This window comes from Clarias gariepinus, chromosome 2 (assembly GCF_024256425.1).
Source record: "Clarias gariepinus isolate MV-2021 ecotype Netherlands chromosome 2, CGAR_prim_01v2, whole genome shotgun sequence".
In the NCBI taxonomy this organism is placed as follows: domain Eukaryota; kingdom Metazoa; phylum Chordata; class Actinopteri; order Siluriformes; family Clariidae; genus Clarias; species Clarias gariepinus.
Window position 1 is genome coordinate 49,650,979 of NC_071101.1, and position 18,613 is coordinate 49,669,591.

The window sequence follows — 18,613 nt, forward strand, 5'->3', positions numbered from 1 at the left end:
AACAGTGCATGAATGTGACCATGAGGGCCATTTATTCTGGAGTTGGTAAAGGAGCTATGTGCGCACCAGAAAACGGCAAAAGCAGCAGGGGCACAGTATACTAAGCTGTTTATAAAGTAGACACTGTTTTTTTATGAATTACTGTAAATAAACTACATACTATAAAACGCGCGCACATACATACACAAATTAGGCATAGGCATAAATTTAGGCATATACACAGCAAACTTTTATGCTCTGAGACCTTTCGTTCATAGCCAGAATTGACATTTGTAGCTTTACATTTTTGACACCCATGATCCTATAATTGGTTTACTAATTCACCGGCTGTTCCTCTTTGGAAGACTTTTAATAGTTGCTATCCAGTGCATACCTGCACCACCACACAACTTATGTTGTTTTGGCATTGATCTTACACAGTAATTAAGCCAACTCAATTTGTTTCTGGTGAAAAATGCACAAATTTCATGCTTGCCCCTAAATGCCTTGATTCTTACTTGTTACCTAATATATCCCAACATATGAGATGTGCTATTTTAATAACATAATAGTTGTTATTCACTTCACCTGTCAGTTATATTATTAAATATCTCAATGTATATTGTTTCCTCAATGTATATGTTCCCTTGTGACTCATCTCCAGGTCAAGACCTTGTGATATCCATGGACAACAACCAAATCACTCCCTCAACCACCGCCCGCAATCTTGGGGTAACCGTGAACAATCATCTGTCATTTTCCCCACACATCGCTAACCTTACTCGCTCTTGTCGATTTCTTCTTTACAATATCAGAAGAATTCGCCCATTTCTTTCTTCACAGGCTACTCAGGTGCTTGTTCAGTCCCTTGTTATTTCAAGACTGGACTACTGCAACTCACTCCTGGCAGGCCTGCCTCTGTCCACGATTCGTCCTCTGCAACTGATCCAGAATGCAGCAGCACGACTCGTTTTTAACCTTCCCAAGTTCTCCCACACCACCCCACTCCTCCGCTCCCTGCACTGGCTTCCTGTAGCTGCCCGCATCAAATTCAAAACACTGATGCTTGCCTACAAAGCCAAAAATGGCCCAGCACCCACTTACCTCTCTGCGCTAATTACACCACGCACTGCACCACGTTGCCTCCGATCCTCCAGCACTGCTCGCCTCATCCCACCATCTCTCAGGGATCGAGGGCGGCATTCATCCAGGCTCTTTTCTGTTCTGGCACCTAGATGGTGGAATGAACTTCCTCTAGATGTCCGTACATCAGAGACTTTGACTATCTTTAAACGACGACTCAAGACTCATCTGTTTCTCCAGTACTTGGACTAACCCCCCCCCCCCCCCCCCCCCAAAAAAAAAAAAAAAAAAAAAAAAAAAAACTCAGTTGTGTTGGACTAATGGTACTTAGTTATTAACTTAGTTAACCCAGTGTAAGTATGTATCCAATGTTGTAAACATTAAAGCACTTTTTGTAAGTCGCTCTGGATAAGAGCGTCTGCCAAATGCCTAAATGTAAATGTAAATGTATATTTCTATAAAACCTGATGACATTACTTGAATGCTGAAGTCATGAACCTGTTGGGCTTCAACAAGTCTAATTGTTGCATTTCTCCTATACATTTTATTGTGGGAAAAGGCCCTGACTGTTCCAACAAAGCATAACATCATTTAAATTATATTGTCACTCAAATTAGGAGGTGTGATCAAGTTTTAGACTATAAAAACACAAGCACTGTTTGAGTCATAAATCATTCAATCCTGACACTAGCAGTTTTTATAATGGTAGCATCTAATACATGATGTGATTTTTAAACTCTGTAGACAGAAAAAAAAAAAAACAAGAATCATGAACCTGACAGAGTTTAATCAGTCTGATAATTGTGAGCATTTTTACTGTCAAGAGAGATCTGTATCTCCTGCAGTTGATATCTTACTGTACGTGTGTTCAGCTGCTGTGGTTTTGCTAACAGTATGTGGAAATCTGCTAATCATCATCTCAGTTTTTCACTTCAAGCAGCTTCATACCCCGACTAACACACTCGTGCTCTCTTTGGCTGTGTCAGATTTCTTCATTGGTGCATTTGTAATGCCACCAATGTTCAGTTGGACTATCGAGTCATGCTGGATTTTTGGGAAAGACCTCTGCATCGTTTTTTGGTTAATTAATGGTTTTCTCACAGTCTCATCTACTTATACAATTGCACTCATCGCTGTGGATCGGTATTTGGCTCTCTCAAACCCCTTTCTCTACACAAACAAAATTTCTCGAAATAATATGTGCAATCTTATTTATTTCAACTTAGTTTTATTTCTGGTAAATAGCATAGCATTCTATTATTTCAATGGAATATTTACAGATTATGTAATGTGTCCTGGAGAATGCCTTCTCACTGTGAGTCAGGTTTGGTTTGTAATTGATCTCATATATTCATTTTTATTTCCACTTTCCATCATAATTATATTTTATACTCTAGTTTTTGTGATTGCTAAAAAACATGCCACTGCTATCAGAGAGCTTAATAACCACAAATGGTCTAAAACACAGAAAGTCACCTCACACTCGATGAAATCTGAGCGAAAAGCAGCTAAAGTCCTCGGCATTTTAGTGTGTGTGTTTCTGGTGTGTTTACTTCCATATTTTGTGTATAGTTTATTAGGTGATATAGTTGAATCACAATCAGAAATTGCTCATAAAGTTCTTATTATAATGTATCTCAATTCCACTATTAATCCATTTATTTATGCTTTGTTTTACCCATGGTTTAGGAGATGTATTAAATTAATTATTACATGGCAAATATTTCAACCAGACTCTGCGTTAATCAGTGTTTTTTCGTGAATAATTTTCACTTTTTCTTAAGTTTTAACTCTGAGACTTTTCCAAACTGACTCTGCATTAATCAACATTCTTTCATGAGTTTTTACTCCTTCTGATGATGTGGCCAAATATTACCATTTTATTATAAAATTTAAAACAAATTGATAAGAAGTAAATTTTTGTTGTCAACATATTACAATATAAAAGTAATATGTATTTGGTATTATCCATAAATATATTATCATTACAATCATGTTAGGTATTTGACATTCTACAGAATCTTGAAATAAGAATTATTTAAAGAAAGATGCAGATACACTTTAAAAGGGAATAATTTAAGATGTTTGCAAGAAAAACTGGTTATAATAATTATAAGAAGAAAAAGATGAAGAAGAAGTTTTGGTTTACTTCAGATTTTTTTTTAACATTAAATGTTAAAACTGTGCCCTAAAATATTACACTTCATGGCCAAACGTATGTGGCCACCTGCCCATCACACCGGGATGAGCTTTTTTTAAAACCACAGTCTTCATAATGCTTTGGTCCATAAAAAAAAGACTTATGACTTTATTTGAAAATGTGGCTGTGATTATTTTTTTGTAGCTCTGTTTGTGCACAGAAACATTGCATTGTAACATTTTAGCCCTTCTAATTCCTCTGTAGGGGACATGGTGACACTGCATCATAAAAAGATTACTATATAATCATGTGCAAACAAATTTGTTGTAATAGTTAGGGTTACCCTAGGGAAAAAAAACACATTTAGATATTGTCCACATATTTTTGTCCATAAAGTGTCATTTGAATTATTAACCTTTGTCTTTGAAAATGCCTCTCGTTACCAGTCAACTCTGCTGAAGAATTATTCATGGCACAATAAATAAACAAAAGGAGAAGTTATATTGTTCAATGCTAATAAAACATTGTATGAAGCAAACAGTGATTAAATGCAAGACAAATTTAACCTTTGTAAAGTGTCACACTTTCCTTGTCATACAGCAGACTTTTAAGCAAATTGAAACTGTGTTTAATACAGTTTTTACATAAATTATACAGGTTTTCATAATATAATTTGTATAAAACCTTAAATTACAATCAAAATATAATGGGAAGAACGTAACGGGTGCAGCATCATCATCATCATCAGCGTGGGTGGCAAAGCTATTCGTCGGCGATAGAGCTGGTGATAGTTATAGCAAACAAATCATAACTACCTACTGCAAGGTTTACCTAGGCCTGTTCTATCAGCTGAGGGGGTGATTTGATGATTAATTATGGACATTTCCCATATTACTCTTAGACCACTAATACTATGACATGTGCTACAATTAACATCAGTTTAATTAGTAAATGATCTGCCTGTTAAGGAAGCTGTTCTCAGGCCTTTCGTTCCTAGCCAGAATGAATATTTTAGCACTTTAAGCAATTCACCTAAAGTTTTTGACACCTGTAACCCATAATTGGTTTACTGGTTCTTCCTCTTTGGACGACTTTTAATAGTTCCTACCCAGTGAATACCTAGATCACCCCACAACTCATGCTGTTTTGGCATTGTTTTTGTACAGTAATTTAGCCAGCTTAATTCCTCTCTTCTCAATGTTGCATTAATCTTTATGCTTGCTTGAAATCTTAATGCTTACTTGCTAATTAATATATCCCAAATGATGAGTGGTATTACTGTAAAAAGATAATTAATATTATTAACTTCACCTGTCAGTTATGATGTTATATGTCTCAATGTATATTTCTTTAAAGCATGATGGCATTACATCATTCCATATTCCATGTATTGCCACTCAAATTAAGAAGTTAATTTTTAGTATTTTAAATAATAAAACATTAGAGCTGTTTAAGCCAGAAGTCATTTGATTGTGACATTTTACAGTTTTTTTTTTTTTTACCTTTTACTTTTTAAATACATTTTGTTAAAAAAAAAAAAAATAATTGATTCATGGACCTCATGGAGTTTAACCAGTCTGATTTCTGTGTGCATTTCTGCTGACAGAGATATTGTAAGTTGATATCTTACAGTATGTGTGTTCAGCTGCTGTGGTTCTTCTAACAGTGTGAAAATCTGCTGGTTATTATCTCAGTTTTTCACTTTAGGCAGCTTCATACACCTGTTACGGAATGACAGACTCCACAGACAGGAATATAGAAAACCTAAACGGTGCTTTTATTCAAAACTGTTTTGATTGAGATGTGGATAAGGAAAGTGAACCGGAGAGTCTTATCTAATATGGTGTTGAGGTTGTAAATGGATGATGATAAACCAGGAACACTAGAGATGAGGAGACACGTTGTGGGATGATCGCTTGATAAAGGTGAATCATAGGGTCTTTGTCCGTAGGGGAGACCAGATGCTAAACCTGGGAAGTGAGGTGTATTTGTATGTGTTGATGATGAGGTTCAGGTGTGCCTATTGGGAGCATTGAATGGAAGTGAAGCCTGGCGTGTCTGTAACAAAACCGGCCAATACACTCATGCTCTCTTTGACTGTGTCAGATTTTTTTTATGGTGCATTTGTAATGCCGTTGATGTTCAGCTAGAGAATTGAGTCATGCTGGATTTCTAGGAGAGATTTCTGCAATATTTTTTGGTTAATTAATGGTTTCCTCACAGTCTCTGCTACTTAAAACTTGCACTCATCGCTGTGGATCGGTATTTGGCCGGCTCAAAACCAATTCTTTACATGAGAACAACAGGCACGTGCAGAGGGCAGGGCGGAGGGTGCTTGAGCATCCATCCCTTTGCTCCAGGATGCCTTAAGTGCTCTTTTCTTGTTTTTTTTGTTGGAGTTGTTTTTTTATGTATATGTGTGTTTGGAGCCCTGTCTTTGCCCCTCAACAATAAAATGTTACTATTATTCTCAATTTTGCTAAATAAAAGGATCTGGCTTGCAGCAGTCACATCTTTTTCTTCTGCTTCTTCTTCTTTGTCTTTTGACTGTTCCCTTTCAGGGGTCGCCACAGTGAATCAACTGCCTCAATATAACCCTATCCTCTGCATCCTCTTCTCTCACACCAACTAACTTCATGTCCCCTCTCACTGCATCCATAAACCTCTTTTTTGGTCTTCCTCTAGACCTCCTGCCTGGCAGTTCAAACCTCAGCATCCTTCTACCGATGTTATTATTCACCATCTCTCCTCTGAACATGTCCAAGCCACCTGAATCTGGCCTCTCTGACTTTATCTTCAAAACATCTAACATGGGTTGTCCCTCTGATGAACTCATTCTTGATCCTATCCATCCTTGTCACTTCCAAGGAGAACCTCAACATCTTCAGCTCTGCTACCTCCATCTCTTTAAGTACTTAGGGTCAACGGTCCAGAGCAATGGAGAGTGTGGAAAGGTAAAGAGGCGAGTTCAGGCAGGTTGGAATGGGTGGAGAAAAGTTTCAGGTGTGTTGTGCGATAAAAGAGTATGAGGGAGAATGAAAGGTAAGGTGTACAGGACAGTGGTGAGACCAGCAATGCTCTATGGCTTAGAGACAGTGGCACTGAAGAGAAGACCGGAGGCAGAGATGGAGGTTCTCCTTGGGAGTGACAAGAAGATAAACCGACGCATAGCTTTGCCACTCACGCTGATGATGATGATGATGCACCGGTTACGTTCTTCTCATTATATTTTGATTGTAATTTGAGGTTTTATACACATTATATTATAAAACTCTGGAAAATATATGTAAAAACTGTATTAAACACAGTTTCAATTTGCTTAAAAGTCTGCTGTATGACAAGGAAAGTGTGACAATTTACAAAGATTAAATTTGTCTTGCATTCAATCACTGTTTGCTTCATACAATGTTTTATTAGCATTGAACAATATAACTTCCACTTTTACTTATTTATTGTGCCATGAATAATTCTTTAGCAGAGTTGACTGGTAACGAGAGGCATTTTCAAAGACAAATTTGGTTGCACATGATTATATAGTAATCTTTTTATGATGCGGTGTCACCATGTCCCCTACAGAGGAATTAGAAGGGCTAAAATGTTACAATGCAATGTTTCTGTGCACAAACAGAGCTACAAAAAAATAATTACAGCCACATTTTCAAATAAAGTCATAAGTCTTTTTTTTATGAACCAAAGCATTATGAAGACTGTGGTTTTAAAAAGAGCTCATCCTGGTGTGATGGGCAGGTGGCCACATACGTTTGGCCATGAAGTGTAATATTTTAGGGCACAGTTTAAACAATAAATGTTAAAAGAAAATCTGAAGTAAACCAAAACTACTACTTCATCTTTTCCTTCTTATAATTATTATAACCATTTTTTCTTGGCACATATATCTTAAATTATTCCCTTTTAAAGTGTATCTGCACCTTTCTTTAAATAATTTTTATTTCATGATTCTGTAGAAAGTCAAATACCTAACATGATTGTAATGATAATATATTTATGGATAATACCAAATAAATATTACTTTTATATTGTAATATGTTGACAACAAAAATTTACTTCTTATCGATTTGTTTTAAATTTTATAATAAAATGGTAATATTTGGCCACATCATCAGAAGGAGTAAGAACTCATAAAAGAATGTTGATTAATGCAGAGTCGGTTTGGAAAAGTCTCAGAGTTAAAACTAAAGAAAAAGTGAAAATTATTCACGAAAAAACACTGATTAACGCAGAGTCTGGTTGAAATATTTGCCATGTAATAATTAATTTAATACATCTCCTAAACCATGGGTAAAACAAAGCATAAATAAATGGATTAATAGTGGAATTGAGATACATTATAATAAGAACTTTATGAGCAATTTCTGATTGTAATTCAACTATATCACCTAATAAACTGTAAATAAAATATGGAAGTAAACACACCAGAAACACACACACTAAAATGCCGAGAACTTTAGCTGCTTTTCGCTCAGATTTCATTGAGTGTGAGGTGATTTTCTGTGTTTTAGACCATTTGTGGTTATTAAGCTCTCTGATAGCAGTGGCATGTTTCTTAGCAATCACAAAAACTAGAGTATAAAATATGATTATGATGGAAAGTGGAAATAGAAATGAATATATGAGATCAATTACAAACCAAACCTGACTCACAGTGAGAAGGCATTCTCCAGGACACATTACATAATCTGTAAATATTCCATTGAAATAATAGAATGCTATGGTATTTACCAGGAATAAAAAAAAGTTGGAATAAATAAGATTGCACATATTCCTTCTAGAGATTGTGTTTGTGTAGAGAAAGGGGTTTGAGAGAGCCAAATACCGATCCACAGCGATAAGTGCAATGGTATAAGTAGATGAGACTGTGAGAAAACCATTAATTAACCAAAAAAAGATGCAGAGGTCTTTCCCAAAAATCCAGCATGACTCGATAGTCCAACTGAACATTGGTGGCATTACAAATACACCAATAAAGAAATCTGACACAGCCAAAGAGAGCACGAGTGTGTTAGTCGGGGTATGAAGCTCCTTGAAGTGAAAAACTGAGATGATGATGAGCAGATTTCCACATACTGTTAGCAAAACCACAGCAGCTGAACACACGTACAGTAAGATATAAACTGCAGGAGATACAGATCTCTCTTGACAGTAAAAATGCTCACAATGATCAGACTGATTAAACTCTGTCAGGTTCATGATTCTTTTTTTCCTTTTTTTCTGTCTACAGAGTTTAAAAATTACATCATGTATCACATGCTACCATTATAAAAACTGCTAGTGTCAGGATTGAATGATTTATGACTCAAACAGTGCTTGTGATTTTATAGTTTAAAACTTGATCACACCTCCTAATTTGAGTGACAATATAATTTAAATGATATTATGCTTTGTTGGATCAGTCAGGGCCTTTTCCCACAATAAAATGTATAGGAGAAATGCAACAATTAGACTTGTTGAAGCCCAACAGGTTCATGACTTCAACATTCAAGTAATGTCATCAGGTTTTTAAGAAATATACATTGAGGTATTTAATAATATAACTGACAGGTGAAGTGAATAACAACTATTATGTTATTAAAATAGCACATCTCATGTGTTGGGATATATAAGGTAACAAGTAAGAATCATGGAATTTAGGGGCAAGCATGAAATTCATGCATTTTTCACCAGAAACAAATTCAGTTGGCTTAATTACTGTGTAAGATCAATGCCAAAACAACATAAGTTGTGCGGTGGTGCAGGTATGCACTGGATAGCAACTTTTAAAAGTGTTCCAAAGAGGAACAGCCGGTGAATCAAAGAGGATCATGGGTTTTAAAAATGTAAAGCTACAGTACAAATGTAAATCCTGGCTATAAACGAAAGGTCTCAGAGCATAAAAGCTTGCTGTGTATATGCATAAGTAGCTGCAGACCAGTAGAGTACCCATTCTGTGACCTGTACAACACTGAACACACCTACAATTATTAGTTTGAGGAACAAGAAAAAGACCTATTGACTATAGCAACAGTAAACAGAAGGCTCCTCACATTCTTATCATGGACTTTTCCCTTCTACGCCTTTGGAAGGTGCTCCATGTATCTCAACACTCCATCTGCCGTCACGACTGCTCCGACCACCTTTTCTGTTTTTGTTTTTTTAGGTTAGTTTTCAGTGTTTTAAAATCGGCAAAATTACCACCATTGAGTACATTAGGTATGATAGAGACACTCTTGTTTCTATTGGTGTACAATGTACTCACAATTCGACGTTTTTAACTCCGGATCTGAGCTGGCCAAGTGAGATCCTGCGGGAGAACAATGGACGCGACGCGAAGCGGCAGCCCCGAGGGAAACGAGCCGGCGTCAGGAACAGGCTGAGAGCCCGTGCACACCGCACACCTCTGCCTAGCATCCTGCTCGCCAACGTCCAGTCACTGGAGAACAAACTCGATGACCTCAGGTCCAGGGTAAAGTTCCAGAGAGACATTTGTGACTGCAATCTCCTCTGCTTTACCTAGACATGGCTGAACCCAGCGGTGCCAGACCACGCCATCCAGCCGGCTGAGTTCTTCTCGGTTCAGGGACTTGGGGAAGTCAAGGAGAGGCGGCGTGTGTTTAATGGTGAACAGCAGCTGGTGCAACAGCGCGAGCGTTGTTCCTCTCACACGCTCCTGCACACCAAACTGGAACTACTGTCCATCATGTGTCGTCCTTTTTATCTACCTCGGGAGTTTACATCGGTCATAATCAGTGCCGTTTATATTCCACCACAAGCGGACACGGACACTGCCTTATGCGAGCTGCATGAGTCACTCACACAGCACCAATCACAACACCGGGATGCTGCGCTTATTGTGGCGGGGGACTTTAAGTGTCAACTTCAAACGCGCAGTGCCAAACTTTTATCAGCACATCACCTGCACCACCAGGGGCGAAAGGACACTGGATCATTGTTATACAACGGTCAAGGACGGCTACAAGGCACAATCTTGCCCACCGTTTGGTAAATCCGACCACGCCGCCATCTTCCTCATGCCAAAATACAATCAAAGGCTAAAACAGGAAGTGCCGGTTCAGAGGGAGGTCGCGCGCTGGATGGACCAATCGATGGCCGCGTTACAGGAACAGCTCCGATGACGTCAGCGTGTTTACGGAAGGGGTTGTGGGATGCATTGGGAAACTAGCGGATGATACCATGAAAAAAAAGACTATTAGAACGTTTCCCAACCAGACACGGGACTCGCGTCGGGGGACATGGAACCATACAAGGCTGCGTCATACAGCGTCCGGAAAGTGGTGAAAGAGGCGAAGCTGCGCTACGGGAGGAAACTAGAGTCACAACTCCAACAGAGTGACTCTAGGGGCCTGTGGCAGGGACTAAGGACAATTACAGATGATAAAGCAACAACATCCGGTATGACGAACGCGACTCTGGCAGACAAGCTGAACACTTTCTATTCTCGCTTCGAGGCTGCAGCTAAAGACGCTAGCGATGCTAATGCTAGCGGTGCTAACGGCTGCAGCCAGGAAGACACTGCCAGCACAGGAAACACATTCATCATAACCGAGCACGACGTGAGGAGAGCCTTCAAGAGAGTGAACACCAGTAAAGCAGCAGGACCAGACGGCATCTCAGGTCGTATCCTCAGAGCCTGCACAGACCAGCTAGCACCTGTGTTCACTGAGATATTCAACATCTCTTTATCTCAGTCGGTGATCCCCACATGCTTCAAAGAGTCCATCACTGTTCCAGTCCCAAAGAAACCTCATCCTGCTTCCCTCAATGACTATCGCCCTGTAGCCCTCACCTCAGTAGTGATAAAGTGCTTGGAACACTTGGTCAGAGACTTCATCATCTCTTCACTACCAGACACACTGGACCCACTACAGTTTGCATACCGTCCAAATCGTTCCACGGACGATGCAATCTCACATCTCCTCCGTACATCTCTCACTCACCTGGACACTTGGAGGGGGAATTATGTGAAAATGCTCTTCATCGACTACAGCTCTGCATTTAATACCATAATTCCCTCCACACTTACCACCAAGCTGGAGCACCTGGGACTCAGCTCATCAATGTGTCAGTGGATCTCCAATTTTCTGACTGGCAGACCACAGGCAGTAAGGATGGGCGGACACGTCTCAGCCTCCCTCACTCTCAGCACTGGAGCCCCCCAGGGTTGTGTTCTGAGCCCCCTGCTGTACTCTCTGTACACCTATGACTGCGTGGCCACTACCAACTCCACCACCGTCATCAAGTTTGCTGACGACACTGTCGTGGTGGGCCTGATCACGAACAACGATGAGACGGCCTACCTGGAGGAGGTTGGAAATCTGGAGAACTGGTGCCAGAGAAACAATCTCCACCTGAACGATAGCAAGACAAAGTAGCTGATAGTAAACTTCAGTACAAAGCAGGTGAGGAACTACCAGACCCCCATCATCAACAGGAGCCCAGTGGAGAGAGTGGACAGCTTCAGATACCTCGGTGTATACATCACGCAGGACCTGGCATGGTCCTGTCAAATCAACACCGTGGTAAAAAAGGCCTGGCAGCTTCTGTACCACCTCAGACGCTTGAGAGACTTTAGACTGCCCTCCAAGGTGCTCAGGAATTTCTACTCCTGCACCATAGAGAGCATCCTGACTGGAAATATCACGACCTGGTTCGGGAACAGCACCATGCAGGACAGACGAGCTCTACAGAAGGTGGTGCGATCAGCTGAGCGCGTCATCCGCACCGAGCTCCCTGACCTGCACTCAATCTACACCAAGCGGTGCTGGACCAAGGCCAGGAAGATCGTAAAGGACCTCAGCCACCCCAACAATGGACTGTTCACTCTGTTGCGGTCTGGGAAGCAATTCCGCTCCTTGAAGGCCAACACAGAGAGACTGAGGAGGAGCTTCTTCCCGCAGGCGATAAGGTCTCTCAACCACACCACTGTGCAGAACTAACACAATCTTTTCACAGTCAATCTTTATACATCCATGGACACTATGGACAATTCCACGCACATCCACCTTCACATCTACACTACATGTTTATGTTTACATTCTGGACCATTGCACAAAGACACTTTAAAAACCATTGTACAAAGACACTTTTTTTCTATGCATATTTGCACACCATCTTTCTCCCAAAAATATCAAAATTTCACAATTTCTTGTACAGTATATTTCTATTTTCGTACAGCAAATTTCTATTTTTAGTTCTATTTTTCCTATTTCAATTTTATTTTTATTTTTTATTTAATCTTTTATTCATATTTATTACTTATTATAAGCTTTAATTCTCTTTTTAAGGTCACTGGCAGTACATTTCATACTGTGTATGACTGTGTATGATAAAATAAATCAAATTTCAAATAAAATAAAATTTGAATTTTATTAGTTCTGCAGACTAATTTGTATCACTAATTGGTCATCCTCTGGCTACCACCTCCAGTCAAATGGTCAGACATTAGGAGTAAACTAGGAGCTTAAGGTAGCCTTAAGGTGCATTGCCTCACCTTTTCCCATCCCGATAAGAGAAGGTAGCAGTACTCTTTGCCCAGTCTTTTTGTGCACCACTCTTAAAGGGTGTGGTCATTGTGATTTTTTCCTTAGGCTGTGGTGTGCTGAGACAATAGTGTGAGTGTGGGAGATGCCAATACGTTTTATGAGCTACTCTGGAAAGCAGGTTTGTGTCACGATCTGGTTGTCTGTGTCGGCGTTGTGGCATAGATGCAGAGGCTGAGACGAGAACTTCCAGATAATCTCTTTTTATTGATATATTATGGCAAAAACAAAAGCTCTTTTCAAAGAGCACTTAGAAATCTTTACTATAACATCTCACTGAAAACAACCAACACAAAATAACCATAAAAATGCTAAACGCCTGACTGAGCTTCAGTCAGGCTATTTATAATTCAACTAATGACTGACCTGGATCAGGTGCATGCTTCCATCACCTGACTCAGGTGCCCTATGGGAAATGAAGTCCCCTTCACACAAACTATAACATAAAAACACAACAAACAAGCAGAGTCTTTGGGCGCTTTGGCGCCCTCTAGGGGTTAACCCTTACAGTTTGGTTGTAAGAATCAGACTAGACTCACTGAAGACTTTCATCAAATATAAGAATATAAGAACACATAAAAAAATAAAGAACATATAGAACAATGACTCTGACCCACTCTGTAAAATACTTTTTTAGTCGTACTTCAGTAATATTTTGGATGACTACTTTTCATTTCTACTTGAGTAATATTATTTTGAAGTGCAGCTACTCTTACTTGAGTACAATTTTTTTCCCCTCTGCTGATGGGGAGTAAAATGTCATGGTATATATGTGTAAATGTTTATTTTTTTGGCTCCAGGGACACCTTACACACAATATGGTCAATATTTGCACAAAATGTCTTCGCAACAGAAAAACATCTTCTTACACAATGATGTATGGTGGTTAATTTCTGGTTAATTACACACACACACACACACACACACAAACACACACACACACACACACCTTTTTGCCTTCAGAACTGCCTTAATTCTAAGTGGCATTGATTCAACAAGGTGCTGAAAGATGCTGTCTTCTTCTTCTTCTTTGTCTTTCGGCTGTTACCTTTCAGGGGTCGCCACAGCGAATCATCTGCCTCCATCTAACCCTATCCTCTGCATCCTCTTCTCTCACACCAACTAACTTCATGTCCTCTCTCACTGCATCCATAAATCTCCTCTTTGGTCTTCCTCTAGACCTCCTGCCTGGCAGTTCCAACCTCAGCATCCTTCTACCGATATATTCACAATCTCTCCTCTGAACATGTCCAAACCACCTCAATCTGGCCTCTCTGACTTTATCTCCAAAACATCTAACGTGGGTTGTCCCTCTGATAAACTCATTCTTAATCCTATCCTTCCTTGTCACTCCCAAGGAGAACCTCAACATCTTCAGCTCTGCTACCTCCAACTCTGCCTCCTGTCTTTTCTTCAGCGCCACTGTCTCTAAGCCGTAGAGCATCGCTGGTCTCACCACTGTCCTGTACACCTTTCCTTTCATTCTCGCTGATACTCTTTTATCGCACAACACACCTGACACTTTTCTCCACCCATTCCAACCTGCCTGTACCCGCCTCTTCACCTCCTTTCCACACTCTCCATTGCTCTGGACCCCAAGTACTTAAAATCCTGCACCTTCTTTACCTCTGCTCCCTGTAGCCTCACCAATCCTCCTGGGTCCCTCTCATTTACACACATGTATTCCGTCCTGCTGCGGCTAACCTTCATTCCTCTGCTTTCCAGAGCATACCTCCACCTCTCCAAATTTTCCTCCACCTGTTCCCCGCTCTCGCTACAGAGCACAATGTCATCTGCAAACATCATAGTCCATGGGGACTCCTGTCTTACCTCATCTGTCATCCTGTCCATCACCAGAGCAAACAAAAAGGGGCTTAGAGCCGATCCTTGATGCAGACCCACCTCCACCTTAAACTCTTCTGTCACACCTACAGCACATCTTACCACTGTCTTACAGCTCTCATACATGTCCTGCACCACTCTAACATACTTCTCTGCCACTCCAGACTTCCTCATACAATGCCACCGCTCCTCTCTTGGCACCCTGTCATACGCTTTCTCTAAATCTAAAAAGACACAATGCAACTCCCTGTTACCTTCTCTGTACTTCTCCGCCAGCATCCTCAAAGCAAATACTGCATCTGATGTACTCTTTCTAGGCAAAAAACCATATTGCTGCTCACAAATGCTCACTTCTGCCCTTAACCGAGCTTCCACGACTCTTTCCCACAGCTTCATTGTCTGGCTCATTAACTTTATACCTCTATAATTGCCACAGCTTTGCACATCTCCCTTGTTCTTAAAAATTGGCACCAATACACTTCTCCTCCATTCCTCTGGAATCCTCTCACTCTCCAAGATCTTGTTAAACAAACTTGTCAAAAACTCTACTGCCATCTCTCCTAAGCACTTCCATACCTCCACAGGTATGTCATCTGGACCAACAGCCTTTCCACTCTTCATCCTCTTCAACGCCCTTCTCACCTCACTTCTACCAATATTTGCTACTTCCTGTTCCACAACAGTCACCTCTTCTACTCTTTGTTCTCTTTCGTTTTCCTCATTCATCAACTCCTTAAAGTACTCCTTCCATCTTCCCATCACCCTCCTGGCATCTGTCAGTACATTTCCATCTCTATCTTTAATCACTCTAACCTGCTGCACATCCTTCCCATCTCTATCTCTCTGCCTTGCCAACCTGTACAGATCCCCCTCTCCCTCCTTACTGTCTAGCCTAGCATACAAGTCCTCATATGCTCTTTGTTTGGCCTTTGCCACCTCTACCTTCACCTTACTCTGCATCTCCCTGTACTCCTGTCTACTCTCTTCAGTCCTCTCAGTGTCCCACTTCTTCTTAGCTAGCCTCTTTCCCTGTATACACTCCTGGACTTCCTCATTCCACCACCAAGTCTCCTTGTCCACTTTCCCCTTACCTGATGATACACCAAGTACCCTCCTACCTGTCTCCCTGATCACATTGGCTGTAGTTGTCCAGTCAACTGAAAGCACCTCCTGACCACCCATAGCCTGTCTCAACTCCTCCCTAAAGACTTCACAACATTCTTCCTTTCTCAGCTTCCACCACTTTGTCCTCTGCTCTGCCTTTGTCCTCTTTGCCTTCCTCACCACCAGGGTTATTTTACACACCACCATTCTGTGTTGTCTGGCTACACTCTCCCCTACCAACACTTTGCAGTCACTGATCTCTTTCAGGTTACAACGTCGACACAAGATGTAGTCTACCTGAGTGCTTCTGCCTCCTGGTGTATTGGTTTGAGATCTGTGGGGGCCATTTTAGTACAGTGAACTCATTGTCATGTTCAAGAAACCAATTTGAAATGATTTGAGCTTTGTGACATAGTGCATTATCCTGCTGGAAGTAGCCATCAGTGGATGGGTACATGGTGGTAAAGAAAAGAAATGGACATGGTCCATCTAAGGGGTTTAGGCCTTAGTTTTCTATGCCAAGAAAACACCCCCCATACCATTACACCACCACCACCAGCCTGCACAGTGGTAACAAGGCATGATAGATCCTTGTTCTCATTTTGTTTACGCCAAATTCTGACTTTACCATTTGAATGTCTCAACAGAAATCGAGACCAGGCAACATTTTTCCAGTCTTCAACTGACCAATTTTGGTGAGCTCGTGCAAATTGTAGCCTCTTTTTCCTATTTGTAGTGGAGATGAGTGGTACCCAGTGGGGTCTTCTGGTGTTGTAGCCCATCTGCCTCAAGGTTGTGCATGTTGTGGCTTCACAAATGCTTTGCTGCATACCTCGGTTGTAACGAGTAGTTATTTCAGTCAAAGTTGCTCTTCTATCAGCTTGAATCAGTCGCCCATTCTCCTCTGACCTCTAGCATCAGCAAGGCATTTTCGCCCACAGGACTGCCGCATACTGGATGTTTTTCCCTTTTCACACCATTCTTTGTAAACCCTAGAAATGGTTATGCGTGAAAATCCCAGTAACTGAGCAGATTGTGAAATACTTAGACCGGCCCGTCTGGCACCAAAAACCATGCCACGCTCAAAATTGCTTAAACCACCTTTCTTTCCCATTCTGACATTCAGTTTGGAGTTCAGGAGATTGTCTTGACCAGGACCACACCCCTAAATGCATTAAAGCAACTGCCATGAGATTGTTTAATTAGATAATTGCATTAATGAGAAATTGAACAGGTGTTCCTAATAATCCTTTAGGTGAGTGTAAATATGTATAATATGTATATACTGTATATATACTTCATAAGTTTATTTTATTTATTGCATACTTTTTCCCTTGTATAGTATTTGTGTATGTTTAATCTTCACTATTGTTTACTGTCTGTTATTATGTTATTCAATGCTGATGAAGAACTGCAATTTCCCTCAAGATTAATAAAGATTGATCTCAGCTCAGCTTAGCTCATTATCTTCGGCCTTTTGTACCAGCAGTGAATGACATCATATGTTATGTGTTGTTACTCTGATTTTAGAAGGTATGGACAGTTTTTAACCTATAAAAGCACCTGAGCTGCTTAAAGCAGAAATAATTTGATTGTTACTTTTTGCAGTTAGCATTTTACTGGTGAAACCTTAAGTATATGTGATATTTCTTTTAATTTTTATACTTTAAAAGACTGCTTTATTTATGAACCTGACAGAGTATAATCAGTCTGATCGCTGTGAGCATTTCTCCTGTCCAGAGAGATCTGTATCTCCTGCAGTTTATATCTTACTGTATGTGTGTTCAGCTGCTTTGGTTCTGTTAACCCTGTGTGGAAATATGCTTGTCATCATCTCTGTTTTTCATTTCAAACAGCTTCACACACCAAGCAACATCCTCTTGCTTTCTCTTGCTGCATCAGATTTCCTCATCTATGCATTAGTGGTGCCACCAATGTTAATTTGGTGGATCGAGTGGTGCTGGATTTTTGGGAGAGGTTTCTGCATTGTTTTTTTGTTCACTGGCAGTTTCCTTTCTATGATATCTATTTATAATGTCACCTTGATTGCTGTAGACCGATATTTGGCTCTCTCAAACCCTTTTTTCTACACAAACACAATCTCTGTGAGGAAAATCTTCATTCTGGTTTATTTTAACTGGTGTGTGTGTATGGTTTATACAGTGGCAGTTTATTATTTTAGCGAAAGCTTCACAAGTTCTGCAATGTGTCCTGGAACATGCTTTTTTCTTGAGAATAGGATTTGGGCTTTAATTGACCTTGTAATATTGTTTATATTTCCAGTTTCTGTCATAATCATATTGTATACTCTAGTTTTTGTGATTGCTAAGAAACATGCCACTGCTATCAGAGAGCTTAATAATCACACACGGACTAAAACACAGAAAATCACCTCACACTCAATGAAATCTGAGAGAAAAGCAGCTAAAGTCCTCGGCATTTTGGTGTCTATATTTTTGGCCAGTTTGCTTCCATATTTTATTTACACTTTATTAGGTGATGTTATTGAACTAGAGCCAGAAACTTTTAATTGGCTCATATTTTTGTGTTATCTTAATTGCACCCTTAATCCATTCATATATGCACTGTTTTACCCATGGTTTAGGAGGTGCATTAAATTAATTATTTCTCTGCAAATATTACAAACAGACTCTTCACTAATTCATGTTCTTTCATGAAAAGTGTTTTCCCCCCTCCTTATTAGGGTACCTCAATAGTTTTCTTTATATAATTTGAAGTTTTCAAATTATCAGTATCAATATAATGCTATATATTTAATTGCATTTTTTTTATTAAATGCAAAATGTGTTTTGGTGTCATATACAGTACAATGTTATACACATGGTGCAATAGTGGTATTTATTTAATTGCTGAATCATAAAATAAGTATCAGGTGAGCATAAATAATTTT

General features: G+C 39.9%; 3 protein-coding genes across 3 annotated transcripts; 2 read left to right on the forward strand and 1 right to left on the reverse strand.

Annotated features, from left to right (window-relative positions):
* Positions 1 to 1,831: 1,831 nt before the first annotated feature.
* On the forward strand, positions 1,832 to 2,824 carry LOC128505690 (trace amine-associated receptor 6-like). The gene has a single exon (XM_053476239.1). It carries the CDS (start codon positions 1,832 to 1,834, stop codon positions 2,822 to 2,824), a length of 993 nt encoding a protein of 330 aa, XP_053332214.1.
* A 4,593-nt stretch (positions 2,825 to 7,417) lies between these two features.
* LOC128545485 (trace amine-associated receptor 6-like) lies at positions 7,418 to 8,410 on the reverse strand. The gene has a single exon (XM_053515787.1). It carries the CDS (start codon positions 8,408 to 8,410, stop codon positions 7,418 to 7,420), a length of 993 nt encoding a protein of 330 aa, XP_053371762.1.
* Positions 8,411 to 17,387: 8,977 nt separating this feature from the next.
* LOC128545475 (trace amine-associated receptor 13c-like) lies at positions 17,388 to 18,380 on the forward strand. Its single transcript, XM_053515760.1, has one exon. It carries the CDS (start codon positions 17,388 to 17,390, stop codon positions 18,378 to 18,380), a length of 993 nt encoding a protein of 330 aa, XP_053371735.1.
* The last annotated feature ends 233 nt before the right edge of the window (positions 18,381 to 18,613 follow it).

Excerpts from the sequence above, each read along its gene's own strand:
- LOC128505690 (XM_053476239.1), top strand. The coding sequence starts at position 1,832 with ATGAACCTGACAGAGTTTAATCAGTCTGATAATTGTGAGCATTTTTAC.
- LOC128545485 (XM_053515787.1), bottom strand. The coding sequence starts at position 8,410 with ATGAACCTGACAGAGTTTAATCAGTCTGATCATTGTGAGCATTTTTAC.
- LOC128545475 (XM_053515760.1), top strand. The coding sequence starts at position 17,388 with ATGAACCTGACAGAGTATAATCAGTCTGATCGCTGTGAGCATTTCTCC.